This window comes from Lepisosteus platostomus, chromosome 23 (genome assembly GCF_059453375.1).
Source record: "Lepisosteus platostomus isolate fLepPlt1 chromosome 23, fLepPlt1.hap1, whole genome shotgun sequence".
NCBI classification, from domain to species: Eukaryota; Metazoa; Chordata; class Actinopteri; order Semionotiformes; family Lepisosteidae; genus Lepisosteus; species Lepisosteus platostomus.
The window spans coordinates 17,596,285-17,609,826 of record NC_142633.1 but is presented as its reverse complement, the minus strand read 5'-3'; the positions used below and the strand labels follow the sequence as shown (position 1 = coordinate 17,609,826).

At 52.3% G+C, this 13,542-nt stretch overlaps 1 protein-coding gene and 1 long non-coding RNA gene across 2 annotated transcripts; one reads left to right on the top strand and one right to left on the bottom strand.

Annotated features, from left to right (window-relative positions):
* Positions 1-1,791: 1,791 nt before the first annotated feature.
* Positions 1,792-6,656, bottom strand: LOC148642238 (uncharacterized). The gene is made up of 2 exons (XR_015929565.1): positions 4,727-6,656; positions 1,792-3,645 (listed from the first exon to the last, which is right to left on the bottom strand). It is a non-coding gene; the product is annotated as an uncharacterized LOC148642238 (long non-coding RNA).
* Positions 6,657-6,841: 185 nt separating this feature from the next.
* LOC148642237 (tumor necrosis factor receptor superfamily member 5-like) lies at positions 6,842-13,274 on the top strand. Its single transcript, XM_088616915.1, has 7 exons — positions 6,842-7,679; positions 8,037-8,162; positions 8,482-8,616; positions 9,762-9,849; positions 10,295-10,365; positions 11,522-11,659; positions 12,461-13,274. Exons 1-7 carry the CDS (start codon positions 7,109-7,111, stop codon positions 12,595-12,597), a joined length of 1,266 nt encoding a protein of 421 aa, XP_088473041.1. The 5' UTR covers positions 6,842-7,108; the 3' UTR covers positions 12,598-13,274.
* Positions 13,275-13,542: the final 268 nt, after the last annotated feature.

Below are 13,542 nucleotides of genomic sequence, written 5' to 3'. Positions count from 1 at the left end.
CTGGTCCTGCTGTCATCGACAGAACAGGGTCAGCAGCAGAGCCCGGCACTGCTGGAGCAGGACCGTCAGACCTGGGCACTGACAGCCCATCTAGACAAGACCAGAGTTATGGTTTTCCAGAAGGAGTTAGACCTCAGGGAAACAGGACCAAAACTTCACTTTACACTAAACAACAACATATTGAAACACATGGAACTACTCATACCATACTCATACTCTGACCTAGGTGTTTTGACCTGGCAGTGAAGGCCCTCAGGGCTTTCTAAGCCATTAGAAGGAGGCTCTACAACATCAGCCCCCAACTCAAAACAATCTGGCTGTGACTATTTGAAAGTGTCATCCAACCCATTGCCCTATATGGCAGTGAAGTGTGGGGTCCACTTGCAGACTAGGATTACACTAAATGGGACAAACACATAGGAGTTTCGGAACCAAAATTATCCTGAAACTAGGATCACACCTGCCTCCTTCTCTCAACGACTGACTTGTCTCCTTCTCATCCTCTCTGTTCATTTGTAGACGGTGAGTTCACACCTCTCTTCCAGTTCTTAATGAGTGTCGATACTCCTTCCCGCCAGCTCCCCACCTCCTCTCAGCAGCCCTCTCTCGTGTTCTCACCTGCTTGATCAACTCTCTCGACCTGAAGAAGGCTCCACAGCCCAAACGTTGAGTCTCTCTACTTTTTCCTTTCAGCAGGAATAAACCTTTATCTGTTCCTGTATATGCAATACGGCCTACCAAGCCGTTTTCTGATCATGACAATGAAGGCGTTTGAATCTGAAAGAATCCCTCCGTCAGCTCTGGGTATCTGTCTGTGGTACTCTGGTGTCCTCTTGTGGCTGGGAATGGAAATGCGGCTTTCTTTGGAGCAAGGAGAGGCTTTATCATCCCCCAGGGGCAATCTGCTTTACAGGAGCAGACAATATAAAGACAACCCCCACACCAGCAATACCCATGCAAACACACAAAATAATCGTTTGTTAAGCAGAGAACTTAAAGATGTTTGATTTTAAATGGTGAAATCTGCAGGTGCGTTCTGAGGGGAGGGACTGCACTCTCCTCTCCTTCGTCGGTCCGCGATCGGAACCAGGCCGCGGGCTGCTTGGAGCCCTCTGTCCCGCGCGTGGAGAGCGGGCTTCTTCCTCTGCAGAGGAGGATGGTAGGATCCCGGTGGGTGTGTGTGTGTCCAGCAGCTTTCTGTGTGGACTGTCCCTCGCAGGTCTGCTAGGAGCTGGGAGTGAACGGCTCTCTTTCATGTCCCTGGTTTTCTTCAGTTGCTCTCTATCTCCTGGGGTGCTGTCTGCAGGCCATTTCTATGTTCATGCCAGTTTCCTCCAGGTGCTCCTGTTTCCTCCCACAGTCCAAAGACATGCTGGGAGCTTAGCTGGCCTTTGGGAAATTGGAACGGACGTGAGTGAGTGTGTTTGACATCAAAGGACTTGTTTATAGGCGTTGTCGCTCCTCTGACAATCCAGCTCAGCTCCTTACATGCGTGTCTTTCCACTGCTCTCGTCCAGACTCTCCAGCTGGCCCTGCCGTCTCCCTGACAATGCAGATCTGCAGTGGAGCTCCTGCGGCCCATAACAGGACACGTGATCAGAGCTAGACCTGCTTGCAAGTCTGTCTGTTACCACAAGGGGGGGACAAAACATGAAAATACTGCTCTACATGCCCGATGTATGACTTTTTAATTATACAATGTATTTCATATCTTATTTACTTCCTTTTATTGTCCCCGATGGGAAATTTGCTTTCCAAGCAGGTAAAAGACATAACACAATACTCAATATATTTAACACAATAAGAATGTATTAACAAATAAGAGACGTACATTGAGAAAGATAAAAATACACAGATAAATAAGGTTAAATATACGATCAATTGTCCAAATTAAGCGGGTTAATAGCAGAAGATAGCTTGAATCTGGATAGTCTAAATTGACACCCAGATGAAGGAGCTCAGATTTGCTGTGCAAGGTTTGGTCATGACTGTCAGTGATCCTACTGGCCTTCCACACTATCTGTGTGATGTACACATCTGAAAGCTGAAGCTGTTGCAGGAGATCCAGTACATGCTCAACCTTTTCACGGTTTTCTCAAATCACTACCTAACAAAAGAGCTCAATGTCACTGGTCTGAAATCATTTGGTGTCTAATCGGATTTGTGTTTTGCAACTGTTATGATTGTTGCCTGCTCCCACATTTTGGGTACTCTCTGCTGATTCAGAGATATTTTGAAAACATAATGAAATACAGTACTGAGCCATTCAGCACATGTGCGCTGCTGTTACCAGCTCCAAGACTTCTCCTGACTTGTTTGTATCTTCATCTAGGGAAGCAGTGGATCCAGTGGCCCTGTGCTTGCAGTGTGAGTGGGTCCTGTGGATCTGCTCCTGCAGTGTCAGTGGATCCAGTGGCCCTGTGCTTGCAGTGTGAGTGGGTCCTGTGGATCTGCTCCTGCAGTGTCAGTGGATCCAGTGGCCCTGTGCTTGCAGTGTGAGCGGATCCTGTGGATCTGCTCCTGCAGTGTCAGTGGATCCTGTGGACCTGCTCTTGCAGTGTGAGCGGATCCTGTGGATCTGCTCTTGCAGTGTCAGTGGATCCTGTGGACCTGCTCTTGCAGTGTGAGCGGATCCTGTGGATCTGCTCCTGCAGTGTCAGTGGATCCTGTGGACCTGCTCTTGCAGTGTGAGTGGGTCCTGTGGATCTGCTCCTGCAGTGTCAGTGGATCCAGTGGCCCTGTGCTTGCAGTGTGAGCGGATCCTGTGGATCTGCTCCTGCAGTGTCAGTGGATCCTGTGGACCTGCTCTTGCAGTGTGAGCGGATCCTGTGGATCTGCTCTTGCAGTGTCAGTGGATCCTGTGGACCTGCTCTTGCAGTGTGAGCGGATCCTGTGGATCTGCTCCTGCAGTGTCAGTGGATCCTGTGGATCTTCTCTTGCTGTGTGAGCGGATCCAGCGGACCTGCATTTGCAATTCTTCTTTGTCAGAATCTGCGAAGCACCCCCTGACATTAAAAAAGAAGAGGTGCAGGTGTTCGCAGGCAGTCTAGGAAACGGACGCAATCTGGCTGAGAAATCTCCTCTGCTTTCGGGTAATCAGCGTATATCGCTAGTGGCAGTACCACCTGTGAAACCTCGACGTCAGTTCCGAGGAGTGGCCAGCATGGCTGCTTCCTGATAGGCAGGACTGTCTGGGGGTGACGCTCCCTGTGGCTCCTCTAACGTGACAAGTGAGGCCGCAGTGACGGCAGGGACGTGACTCAGCCACGCCAGTAGCTGGTGATGCAGCGTGATCCTGGGACAGATAGGATTCTGATGACATGGCTGAGCTCTGGGCTCTACCTCTCGACAGAAGGAGAGATCGCAGGCTCCCTGCAGACAGGCTCAGGTGTCGATTAACCCTGCTGTTGCCCTGATCCTCTTGTTCCTTCACAAAATCCCAAGTCTGGCCCGTGCTGGTGGAAGTGGAAAATCTATACTGCCGACTGCCCACTGCCAGGAGACTGAGGCTGACCTGTGTCTCTTGGAGACAACGGCACAACTGCCCTGTTTGCTGATGCAGCTCTCCAGCGCCCCCTGCCTGTGGCTGCTATCATCTCCACTCTTCGGAAACCCTCTGCCTGGAAAGCACTCTTCACAGGTACTCTTGTAGATGAGCAGAAAAAGCACAGAGCATGATTTCCAATAAGCTAGCATCTCTACAGTGAAAACCACACGTCAGCCTACACTCTGCAGGCAATATGTTATCAATAAGAAAGCCACAGTGCTGGTCAAACTCTGTCATGTGGGTGGATTCACACGTCTGCTCTAGAAGACGGGGGACATTTTCTTCAGCTGCTCATGCAAATCAGCCTGAAAGGCTTGACAGAGTTTTGTACATGTCCGGTACATGATATAGTCTTGTACATGTCCGGTACGTGATGCAGTGTATTGTACGTGTCTGGTACATGATGTAGAGTCTTGTACGTGTTCGGTACATGATGCAGAGTCTTGTACGTGTTCAGTACATGATGTAGAGTCTTGTACGTGTCCGGTACATGATGCAGAGTCTTGTACGTGTCCAACATGTGTTCCTATGTAGTGTCCTTTGTCTCAGGGGGTGGCTCTGTCCTGCGTGGCTGCTTTGTCACTAGGCCTCAACCCTTCCTCTAGCCCTGATGGAGCTTGACTGTGAATTCACTGGGCTTCACTGCTGCTGTACTCCTGCTCCTGCGTGTCTGACCCCAGTGCAGTGGGCTCCATGCTGCTCATTCGCCGGCTGGTCTCTGATCATCTTTGACTTCATAGCGAAACCTCCGAACTGTGCACAACACTTCTATGTTTTCTTTTCTGTTTTTGGTGCCCTTTTAAACTTTGATAAACCTTTTTCTTCATAAAATCATCACGGTGGAAAGGGCTCCCTTTTCGCAGAACTCTTGGTGGTGGTGAGAGCTGCCTCTCTGAGCGCCGTCAGCCCTGGACTGGGGGAAACCCTGAAGGCCAGTTTCTAGAAACTCAGAGCTGATCAGCCTTTCCTGCCATCTCTCAGTGACTTACCTGAAAGCGCAGGAAAGTTCTCGTTGTGGTGTTTGGTGGTTACAGATGAGACTCAGCAAGCCTTCACAGCGAAGGCCCTGCACATGCATGTCTCGAGTTCTGCTGACTGGCTGCTTCGCTCTTGGTATCAGCCCTGCAGGGCTGACGCTCTCGGGACACAAGGAAGGTCGAGGATGCGAGACGATCTCACCTGAGCCCCCTGTGTGGCGAATTCCCCTGGGTCGTCTGTCTGTCCTTGGTGTAGGATTGCCCAACCACAGTCTTCTCTCTTCGAGTCTGGTGTAGAAAATCTGGCCTGCACTTTTGTCTCTTGCAAGGTGGTTACTGTTCGTGTGATTGCTCGTGCCTTCTACCCGGTTCTTAAATGAGGAAAAGCTGAAAATTAAAATTAAGATTTGCTTATCCCCCTTTATCCCTGTCTGGAATCATCAGCTGACATTTAACCCGACTTACCGGCACAGCGAAGAGCACAGCAGCGTAGGAGCCACAGAGGAGACAGACTCAGTCTGCTGAAGAGTCCCAGAGCCGCCCTGGGTCTGGATGGCAGTGTGAAGCACTGGGCAGGGCTGTGAGCTCACAACCACAAGGCTGTGGGTTCGAATGCCAAGTCAGACACTGCTGTTATCCCCTTGAGCAATGTCCTTCATCTGACCCACTGCAGTAAAATACCTGACTGTATAAACAGGAGCTTCAAATTTAATCAGCATCCAGATTAATCTGTAATAGTGCCCCCTGCTGGCACCTCTTAGTCTGCACTCACCTGTGGCTGGCAGAGGAATCCTACTCCACTGGGCCCCTGAGCAAGGCCCTTCACCCTGACTGCTCCAGGGGTGCTGTATAAATGGCTGACCCTGCGCTCTGACCCCCAGGTTCTCTCCCTGTCTGTCAAGAAATTGTATATGGCCAATAAAGGGATCTCATCTTATCTCTTAGTGAAGCTGACTTTTTGGCCTTTCAGATATGTTGGTTTTCTGTTTATTCTGTCAGTCATGTCCTATGGAGGCAGAGTGTTTGTATTGTGGAGGGTCTTTTGGAACCTGGAAGCTTTTAATAACAAGAAGAAGAATTTATTGCATTTCCACAGCTGTTTCATGCCAGAGTGCTCTGTGTGCAGGAGCCGGACCCACTGAGGGTGGGCACGCAGGCCGGGGGTAGGAGGGAGGGTGACGTGAGGGGGGGCTGTAGAGAGAAGAAGTGTGCAAACCAGGGCGGAGGTGAGCCGAGATTCTTACAGACAGCCAGCTCCCGGGACGCACCAGTCCCAGCCAGCATGTTTACAGTCAAAGTGTCACCTACAGGTCCACCAGCAACACCTGCAGCAGCAACCCGGCTGTCTGAGTGAGATCGGATCCGGACCGCATCGCGCTCCTCCCCCGCCCCCCCAGCGAGCAGCAGGGCCGGGCGCCACGGGAATCTTCGGCACGTTTCCTGCGGGTTTCCAGGCTTGTGCCGGGCAGTCAGGCCGGCTCAGCGGTGGGCTGGTGTGGGTGGGAATCCCCCGTGGGCACTGCGCCCGTGTCCTTGACCAGGAGGCTCTGCAGCACCCAGCTAGGACAGGACGAGGGGGGACCCCGCATTCTGGGGGGGACCGGCTTGCAGTCCACCGGACGAGCCGGAGCCTGGTCCAGCCCAGCCTGACGGGCCTCTGCGCTTCTGACCAGATCTGAAGTGCTTTAGCCTTGATTTTACTGCACCATATGAACCTTGACTCTGCTTTTACCTTGCTTGTACCACACTGGATTTTTCCAAAGGATGTCCGAGGAGGTGTGGCAGTAGTGGCCAGGGTTCGACCTGTGTCTGAAGGCAGCGCTGACATTTCTTTGTTTTCGTCTGTGACACACCTACATGAAACCACTGCCTGCTGCTGGCTTCTGTTGGCCCGGGCTGATGTCAGAAGTGACGTGCGTCGTTGTGTGGCCGTTACTGTCGTTTCCTCCCGCTCGTCTGCGCCCACACAGCGAGCAGAGCCTCAGGACAGCGTGGGCCTGCTGTACACAGGGTGCTGCGGGCTTTGAGTGCTCGCAGCTGAAGCACAGCTCACATGAGTCTGAGAGTCCGGTTCCGCTCACGACTCCTGAGCTCCACGAAGCTGGAAGTTGGAATTTGAGCCGTTGAAAGTAGCGGTTGTGCCGCTTTCGTGCGTGAGATATAGTGCCTTCTTTTGTTGGGGAGTCACGTGACGTCACACCACGAGAAGTAAGGCGCTGTATCTCGGGGACGAAAGCACCAAAGGGAGCTGTAGCAAACCTGCTGGGCTGCTGGGTTTCACTGCTGTGCTGTTTCTGAAGGGAGGGCAGTTCTTGCCTTTCCAGCTAAGATGAATTAGCAAACGATCTCTGGGCCCTGATTGGCTCAGGTCCGATGTGGGGAAGGCCGGTGCCAGTCGCGACCTGACGTCTGTGTGCCCACAGAGGAGCTGCAGGGGAGGAAGGGGCCTGTTCTTCATGTGAGGGTGTGTGGTGCCACGGGAGCCTGCAGGCCTGCTGCTCGCTGGGGGTGGGGACTGAGGTGAGTGACACACTGCCCCCCAAGCCCCACAGAAGAGATTGTCTCACTCCCCCCCACCCCCAGAATGTGGAACGTGGGCGAGGGGGAGAGGAAGTGTGACACGACTGAGTGGGGACTGAAACATGAGCAGCTAGGCGAGTGTCCTGCTCCTGTATCTGTCTGTCTCCCGTCTGCCCTTCTGCCCGGACAGCTGCAGGGGTTTCCCGGCTGTCGAAGGTTTGCTCTTGAGCAGAGCGTCCTGGGCTGCAGTAGAAAGTGGCTGGGGGCAGAGAGGCCAGCCTGTTGCCCACCGGGAGAGGAAATTCTCGGAGGTCAGTGTGTCCGGGCAGAGGTCTCCTGCTTTCCTGTCTCCCAGGACAACAGAGCAACAGAGCAGGCTCAGAAAAAAAAGACAAGAGTCAACAGCTTCATTAGAAAAACCCCCAAGCCTGACGTCACTGTGGAAACTACATTTAAGGAAAGCCACAGCAGCAGAGGCTGTTTCAGCGCAGCGCAGATGGGTCTGACTTTGAAGCTGTCAGCAGCAGCCTGCCTCCTCCTCCTGGCTGTGCGGCTACCCCTCGCAGTGGAGCTCCGATGCAGCCTGGAGCGCCAGTACACTCACAAGGGCTGGTGCTGTGACATGTGCCCACCAGGTAAGGACCTCTCACTGCCCACTCCTCACTGCCAGCCTAGGGAGCCGGAGACGTCATTGTTGTTATGGGATCGAAAGCACTGGAAACGGTGCTGCATTGCACAGGTCACCACTGGTCACCTGTCTGTCCACAGCCCTGCTCCCAGATCACAGGCGGATTGATGGCAGCTTTTTCTTTAGGGCATATAGGGAAAACAGGCAAGTATATTCTGTACCAGTTTCTGGGCTTCAGAGCTGCTCAGCGTTCAGGTGGCTGGGATGTCACTGACTGGAGCACAGCGGAAGGAAGGGGCTCTGTGGGAGAGTAGAACTGGTGCAGGAACTGCTACTCATGTTACAACTTTTTCAACTGTTGCAGGTCACTACCTAAAGAAAGAGTGCAGCAAGTCAGAGGGAACTGTTTGCAATCCCTGTGAACAAGGCAAATACTCTTATACATGGGACATCAATAAAGAATGCCTTTCCTGTCGAGTGTGCAGTCAAGGTAAATGTTTGTATTACGTATGTAGTACTGGGGTAAGCACATGAATAGGATAATGCATGTATGGGATAAAGCACATGTAGGGGATATTGCACATATATGTTCATGTACACAAACGTGTTTGTCCTGGAGTTTCTCAGCTGCTCTTAGTTTCCTGTTTTTCCATGCTCCTGGGGAAGGACTTTTCTTCCAGAATGTCTCGGGCTGTGACCCCAAGCCACAGTGTCCCCCTGGGCAAGGGCTGGGGTCACCCCGGGGTCTGGAAGGAGCACCCCTCCCCGAGCGAGCGCGGCTGACGTCTGGCTCGTCTCTCCCGTTGAAGTGGTGGTCAGGCAGTGCGACTCCACGACGGACACGGTGTGCGGGTGTAGAGAGGGGTACAGCTGCACATCGGACACCTGCGAGCAGTGTGTCAGGACCAAGAGGTGCGGCCGGGGCCAGGAGCTGCGCACACACGGTGAGTCCCTCTCCCGCCGGGCGGGCGCTGGAGGAGACGAGGGCAGAGCCCACTGCTTGCAAAAGGCTCAGGACGTGTTTGCCTTTGCTTAGTATTGTTTAATTATTTTGGAAATCAGCTGCAAAGAACCTTGTTAGGAAGAGCACATCTGAGCCAACCAACAGCTGTCTTCTTCAGCAGACCTGAAACTCTCTTTTTGCATAATGGCTCAGTGGAGAGGCAGACTCTAGGCTTTATTGGTCTTACAGATTAGTCTTATAGGTCACCCTAAATTACAGATCCCCAGCCTTGGTCCTGGAGATCCATTTCTATTGTGGTCTTGTCCTTTTCTGAGCTATACTGCACTGGAGACAGGAACACCATAGAAAGTGTCATTTTTGGCCTCTTGACTTGTACTTCTGTCTCACTCTCTAAGTTGGCTTCCTCTGAGCTCAGTCCGGACTGCCCTTGCTGTATGTCGCAGCCCCTGAAGGTGCCTCCGTACCTGAGCCTCCCTCCCTGTTTTTGCTCCGCGCAGTGTCTTCCAATCCGCCGTCGCCCAGGCACACAGCAGGCCCTCGCTCAGCACAGCTGTGTCGGAGGCTCCTTTCCCAGGAAGCGTGCAATTCGGTTCCTCCTCTACACAAGACTCCCGGTTTTCCCCCCGGCGGCCCGGCGGCCCGGCTCCTAGCCCGCCCCCTCGCGCTCTCCAGCCTCACCTTGAATCTTCTCTTTTCCCCGCTTGCCGCCTTGAGCCTCGAGTTGGCCGATCTGCGCCCCTGGTCTTTTTGAGGGCTGCCTTTCTAAGCCCCTTCAGGTCCTTTTCCAGGGGGCCCCTCTGTAGCCGAGGCCCCCTCTCTGACGGGTTGTATTCAGCAGCCTTTCCTTTCACCCGGCCTCGGGCAGGATCGACCTTCCTCCCTGCCAGCCGCTGATTCATTCCCATAATCACCTTCACTTCTCCCTCGCCGGCCTCCTGCACCTGGGTCCCGACAGATCACCGCCGGCGCGGCTGCGCTCGTCCACAGCTGTACAGGTGTCACTGCTGAGCCTGAGGCAGTGCCGCGGGCTGACTTCATACAGCGGTGCCTCTGTCTTGGTCTAAATGAAGTGTTATTGCTTTTGTTCAATATGATGGCCGATGGAACCTCACGGCTTCGCTGCAGGCTCTTTCGAATTCCGATATGAATGTGAAAACTGCACACGTGGCACCTATTCTGACACTGAAGGAGGACCCTGCAAGCCCTGGACAGAGTGAGTAAGCCTCGCAGTTCGCTATCTGTTTCCGGGACAGCGCTGAGGAAAACCAGGCAGCGCGTGAGCACAGTCCCAAGGCAGACAGGCAGACCATGCACTCTAAATTATGGGAGATATGCCAGATATATGCTACGACCCTTCTAGAATATTCAAAGCATAAACACGTTTGTGCCTGTTTGCCTCGACAAAGTATCCACAAAGCAGAACTGGTAGAAGCTGTGCTTGTTGTCAAACCATTCCAGCAAGTCCATCCGTATATCTGATTGTTTGTGAGTCAGAACACCAGTTTGCAGACCTTTTCTCGAGAGGTGAAAAATGAGTTGTGTAATTTGGGATTGGAATGATTAAAGGGTCAGTTTGGCTCGTTGTTTGTGAGGGGGATGCGGTTTGTGTCTCTGTGACTCATTAACACGGTGTTGGATTGCGTGTCTCTGTGTGTTAGGTGTCACAGCATCGGTCTGAAGCCAGTTTCACCCGGCAACCACACTCACAACGTAAAGTGTGCATCACAAGGTGAGCGCAAACTGTTCACACATCTTTAGGGAGCTATTTCTGAATGTACTTTTTAAGCGAGTATGAGATATGAATAACTGTCTCGTTGGCTGATTGGGTTTTTCCAATTGTCTGCCCAGACACAAATTTCCCATCACAGATTTAGAGCTGTTTTGCCTGCTGTGGTCTGGGGACTCTGTCAGCAAGCGTCCCTTCCTCATTGATGGCTCTAAGTGATCTGCCTGCTTGTTTACAGTTTTGTTTATCTGTTTTTGCAATCAGTCCATAGATTAAAAAAACCCCACGTCAAGGATACTTCGGCGAAGTTTGGCATTCAGAACTGTGTTCAACCTCTTCCCATCTTGTTGACTTATTTCTGCCGGAGTTCTGCCGGTGATCAGTTGCCGACGAACAGACACAGAGAGGAGAGTGTCACGGCCACAGTGAGCTTCTCTCCCTCCGGCTGTGGTCCAGTTGGTTACATTTCAAGAGACAAATGACCGATCCCACTCAAATCTTAAGAGCTGTGTGCCCCATGTAGAAAATTAGCCAATGATGAAATGATGAAGGCATTAGCCAATGATGAAGATGGCTGGAACAGAATCTGTGAGACGCAGGGGTTCCCCAGTCCCCAGAGTTTGGGACCCCTGCTCCAGAAGTTCCAGAAGGTTTCTATCTTGTTCAGCCCACGGCAGTATGTAGGGCGAGAAACTTGGGGTGACGAGAATTCCCCCTGCTCTCTGAGCAGCACCGTTCGGCCAGCTTCACGCTCACTGAAGGCCATTCTGATGACTTTCAAGACCAGAAACAGGCCTTCCTGCAGCCATCTGGCAAAGCTCCTTGCCCTGCCCGCACGGACAGTTAACTTTCTGAAACGAGAAAGGCATCATTACCAGAACATCCACTTGTTTCATGATACGATATGGATACACCCAAGAGCAGAGCTTAGGGGTGAACGTGATCTTGGGTTTTAAAGACCGTTACACATGATGGTAACACGCGTGATACACACATGACACATGTGGCCACACATGATAGATCCATCCAATCCATCCAGTCCCTTTTCTTGCTTCCACCTAGTAATCAGCACAAAGTGCGGCCTTCAGGGGTGATCTTCACAGCCCCTGGCAGTCGAGGATCAGCCCCAAGTTATTTCTGCGCCATATGTGTTTTCCAGTGGTGGCCAGTTTCCCTCAGCTGCTGACTGTCCTGGTGATCGTCTCTGCTCTGTTCGGCTTGATTTTCACGGTCATCTTCACCAACGTCTGCATCTGGAGAGCGAAGTTCCGGAGGCAGAATTCCCTGATCAGATCCAGTGAGTCCTGCCAGTTCTTGCTTTCCTGGGGCTCTCTGAGCTGTGGGGTGAAACTGGTGAGGGTGACATGGTAGGCTGGGCACGTGTATGGAGCACGCAGAGAAAGCCACAGAACAGGTGGCAGGAAGCCCAGCCTGGATGATACAAAGATATGGCCAAGTAGCCCCAGACCGCTACAATCAGAGCATTTCTTCTGTGACTGATGCTGAGAAGGCAATGAATTAGAACATGCTCTAATTTTAACAATGCAGTGTTTCTAAGAATAGTTAAGTGGGCTAAGTATTTTTTTAATATGTGACTCAAAGCTTAGATCAGAATCAAATAAAACCAGTGGTCAGGTTACTCAAACCTTGTGATGGAAAACTCTTGACATTAGCACTGACAGAAATAGAGAGCTGTGTGTCGTCCTGACGACAGTGAAAGTTCTAACTGCGCTCACAGACAGAGCTGATCACCCCAGTGACTCCCTCCCCACCCCTGGCAAGTCAAAGGGAGTGCATTTCATTTCCTGCTTGACAGGTTAAAGAAAGGAAACTGAATGAGATGGTTCTCTTAGTGTGAGAACGAGGCTGCAGTGTCCAGGCGCTGGAGCTGGATCTGGACTGTCCTGGGTGACCTTGTGGAGGTGAGTCTGCGGTGGTCTGTGGTGAGCCACTCCCTTCCCTGACCCCCCCCTGTGGGAGCTGGAAGTATCCAGGCCTCAGGTCCACTCCAAGGGAGAAGCCTGTAGAGATGGAGGCAGTGAGGTGCAGGCCGCAGCCAGCGAAGGTGCGATCCTTACTGAGCGTCTTTCCCCGGCAGTGACACACCCTCTGGGCCTGGGCACACTGCTGGAAGAGTCCAGCATCTGTCCGCTGTCAGAGGAGGAGCGCGGGGACCGGCCCATTCAGGAGAACAGCGCCAAGCCCAGCCTGCCGGGCAAGCCCGAGCTGGAGTGAAGCCGGCCTGGGCCCTGCGCGGGGAGCGGCCGCCCCAGGCTCAGAAATATCGCGCCTTTCTCGCTTTGTTGTTCTGGGACAGTTGCCTTCCGAGACAGGAGATGGAGTGAAAAACTGGGCGAGGGGAGGAGGGATCCTGTGTGCTGCAGGAGCAGGACGCGGGCCTGGCAGCCCTGTCTTGGGTCGAGAGCGCAGAGCGCAGTGCAAGCCGGACGCATCGGCGTGGTTCAGGTCCTGTTCCCTCCCCAGGGCTGGTGCTGATTACTGGCCCAAGCAATGCAGTCGAAGCCACGGCCGCCGAGACAGCGGAAACTCACCCTTCTCAATCAAGAGCAGCAGCACTTCAGACTACGGGCTCCTTCCCATCATTCATACTGTAGCGACCGCATGCTCTTAAACACATTGTACAGCAGAGAGAGAAGTGATGCTTTAAAATATATACAGGGCCTCGAAAACTGTTCAATAGGCGTATTATACGTATACGTATGCAATATTTTCTTCAAAACTTGGATGCTCAAATGGAAATCCTTGAAGAATAACTAAAGAGAAAATACTGAAATGTATTGTTTGCATAAGTATACAAACCTGTGAGCTCAATATGTGGTGGAAGTACCTTTGGCAGCAATTACAACTTTACATTTTCTGGTAAAGATTTTTTAAAGAGTTTTTTACACAGACGTGGTGCAATTGTTTCCTTTCTCTGTGGCAGATTTGCTGCAGCTCTCTTGGGCTGCTTAGGGTCAGCAGTCCTTCTGTCTTTCCACAGATCCTCAGTAGGAATCAAGTCAGATGGGCTTTGAGTGGTCCGCTCCAAAACATTCACTTTCTTGCTTTCCAGCCCCTGCACTGCAGCTTTGGCCTTGTCCTGCTGGGCGGTGAATTTTCACCCCAGTTTGAAGACTTCAGCAGAATGAAACTATAGGCTCCCCTCTAGTGTTGGCCTCT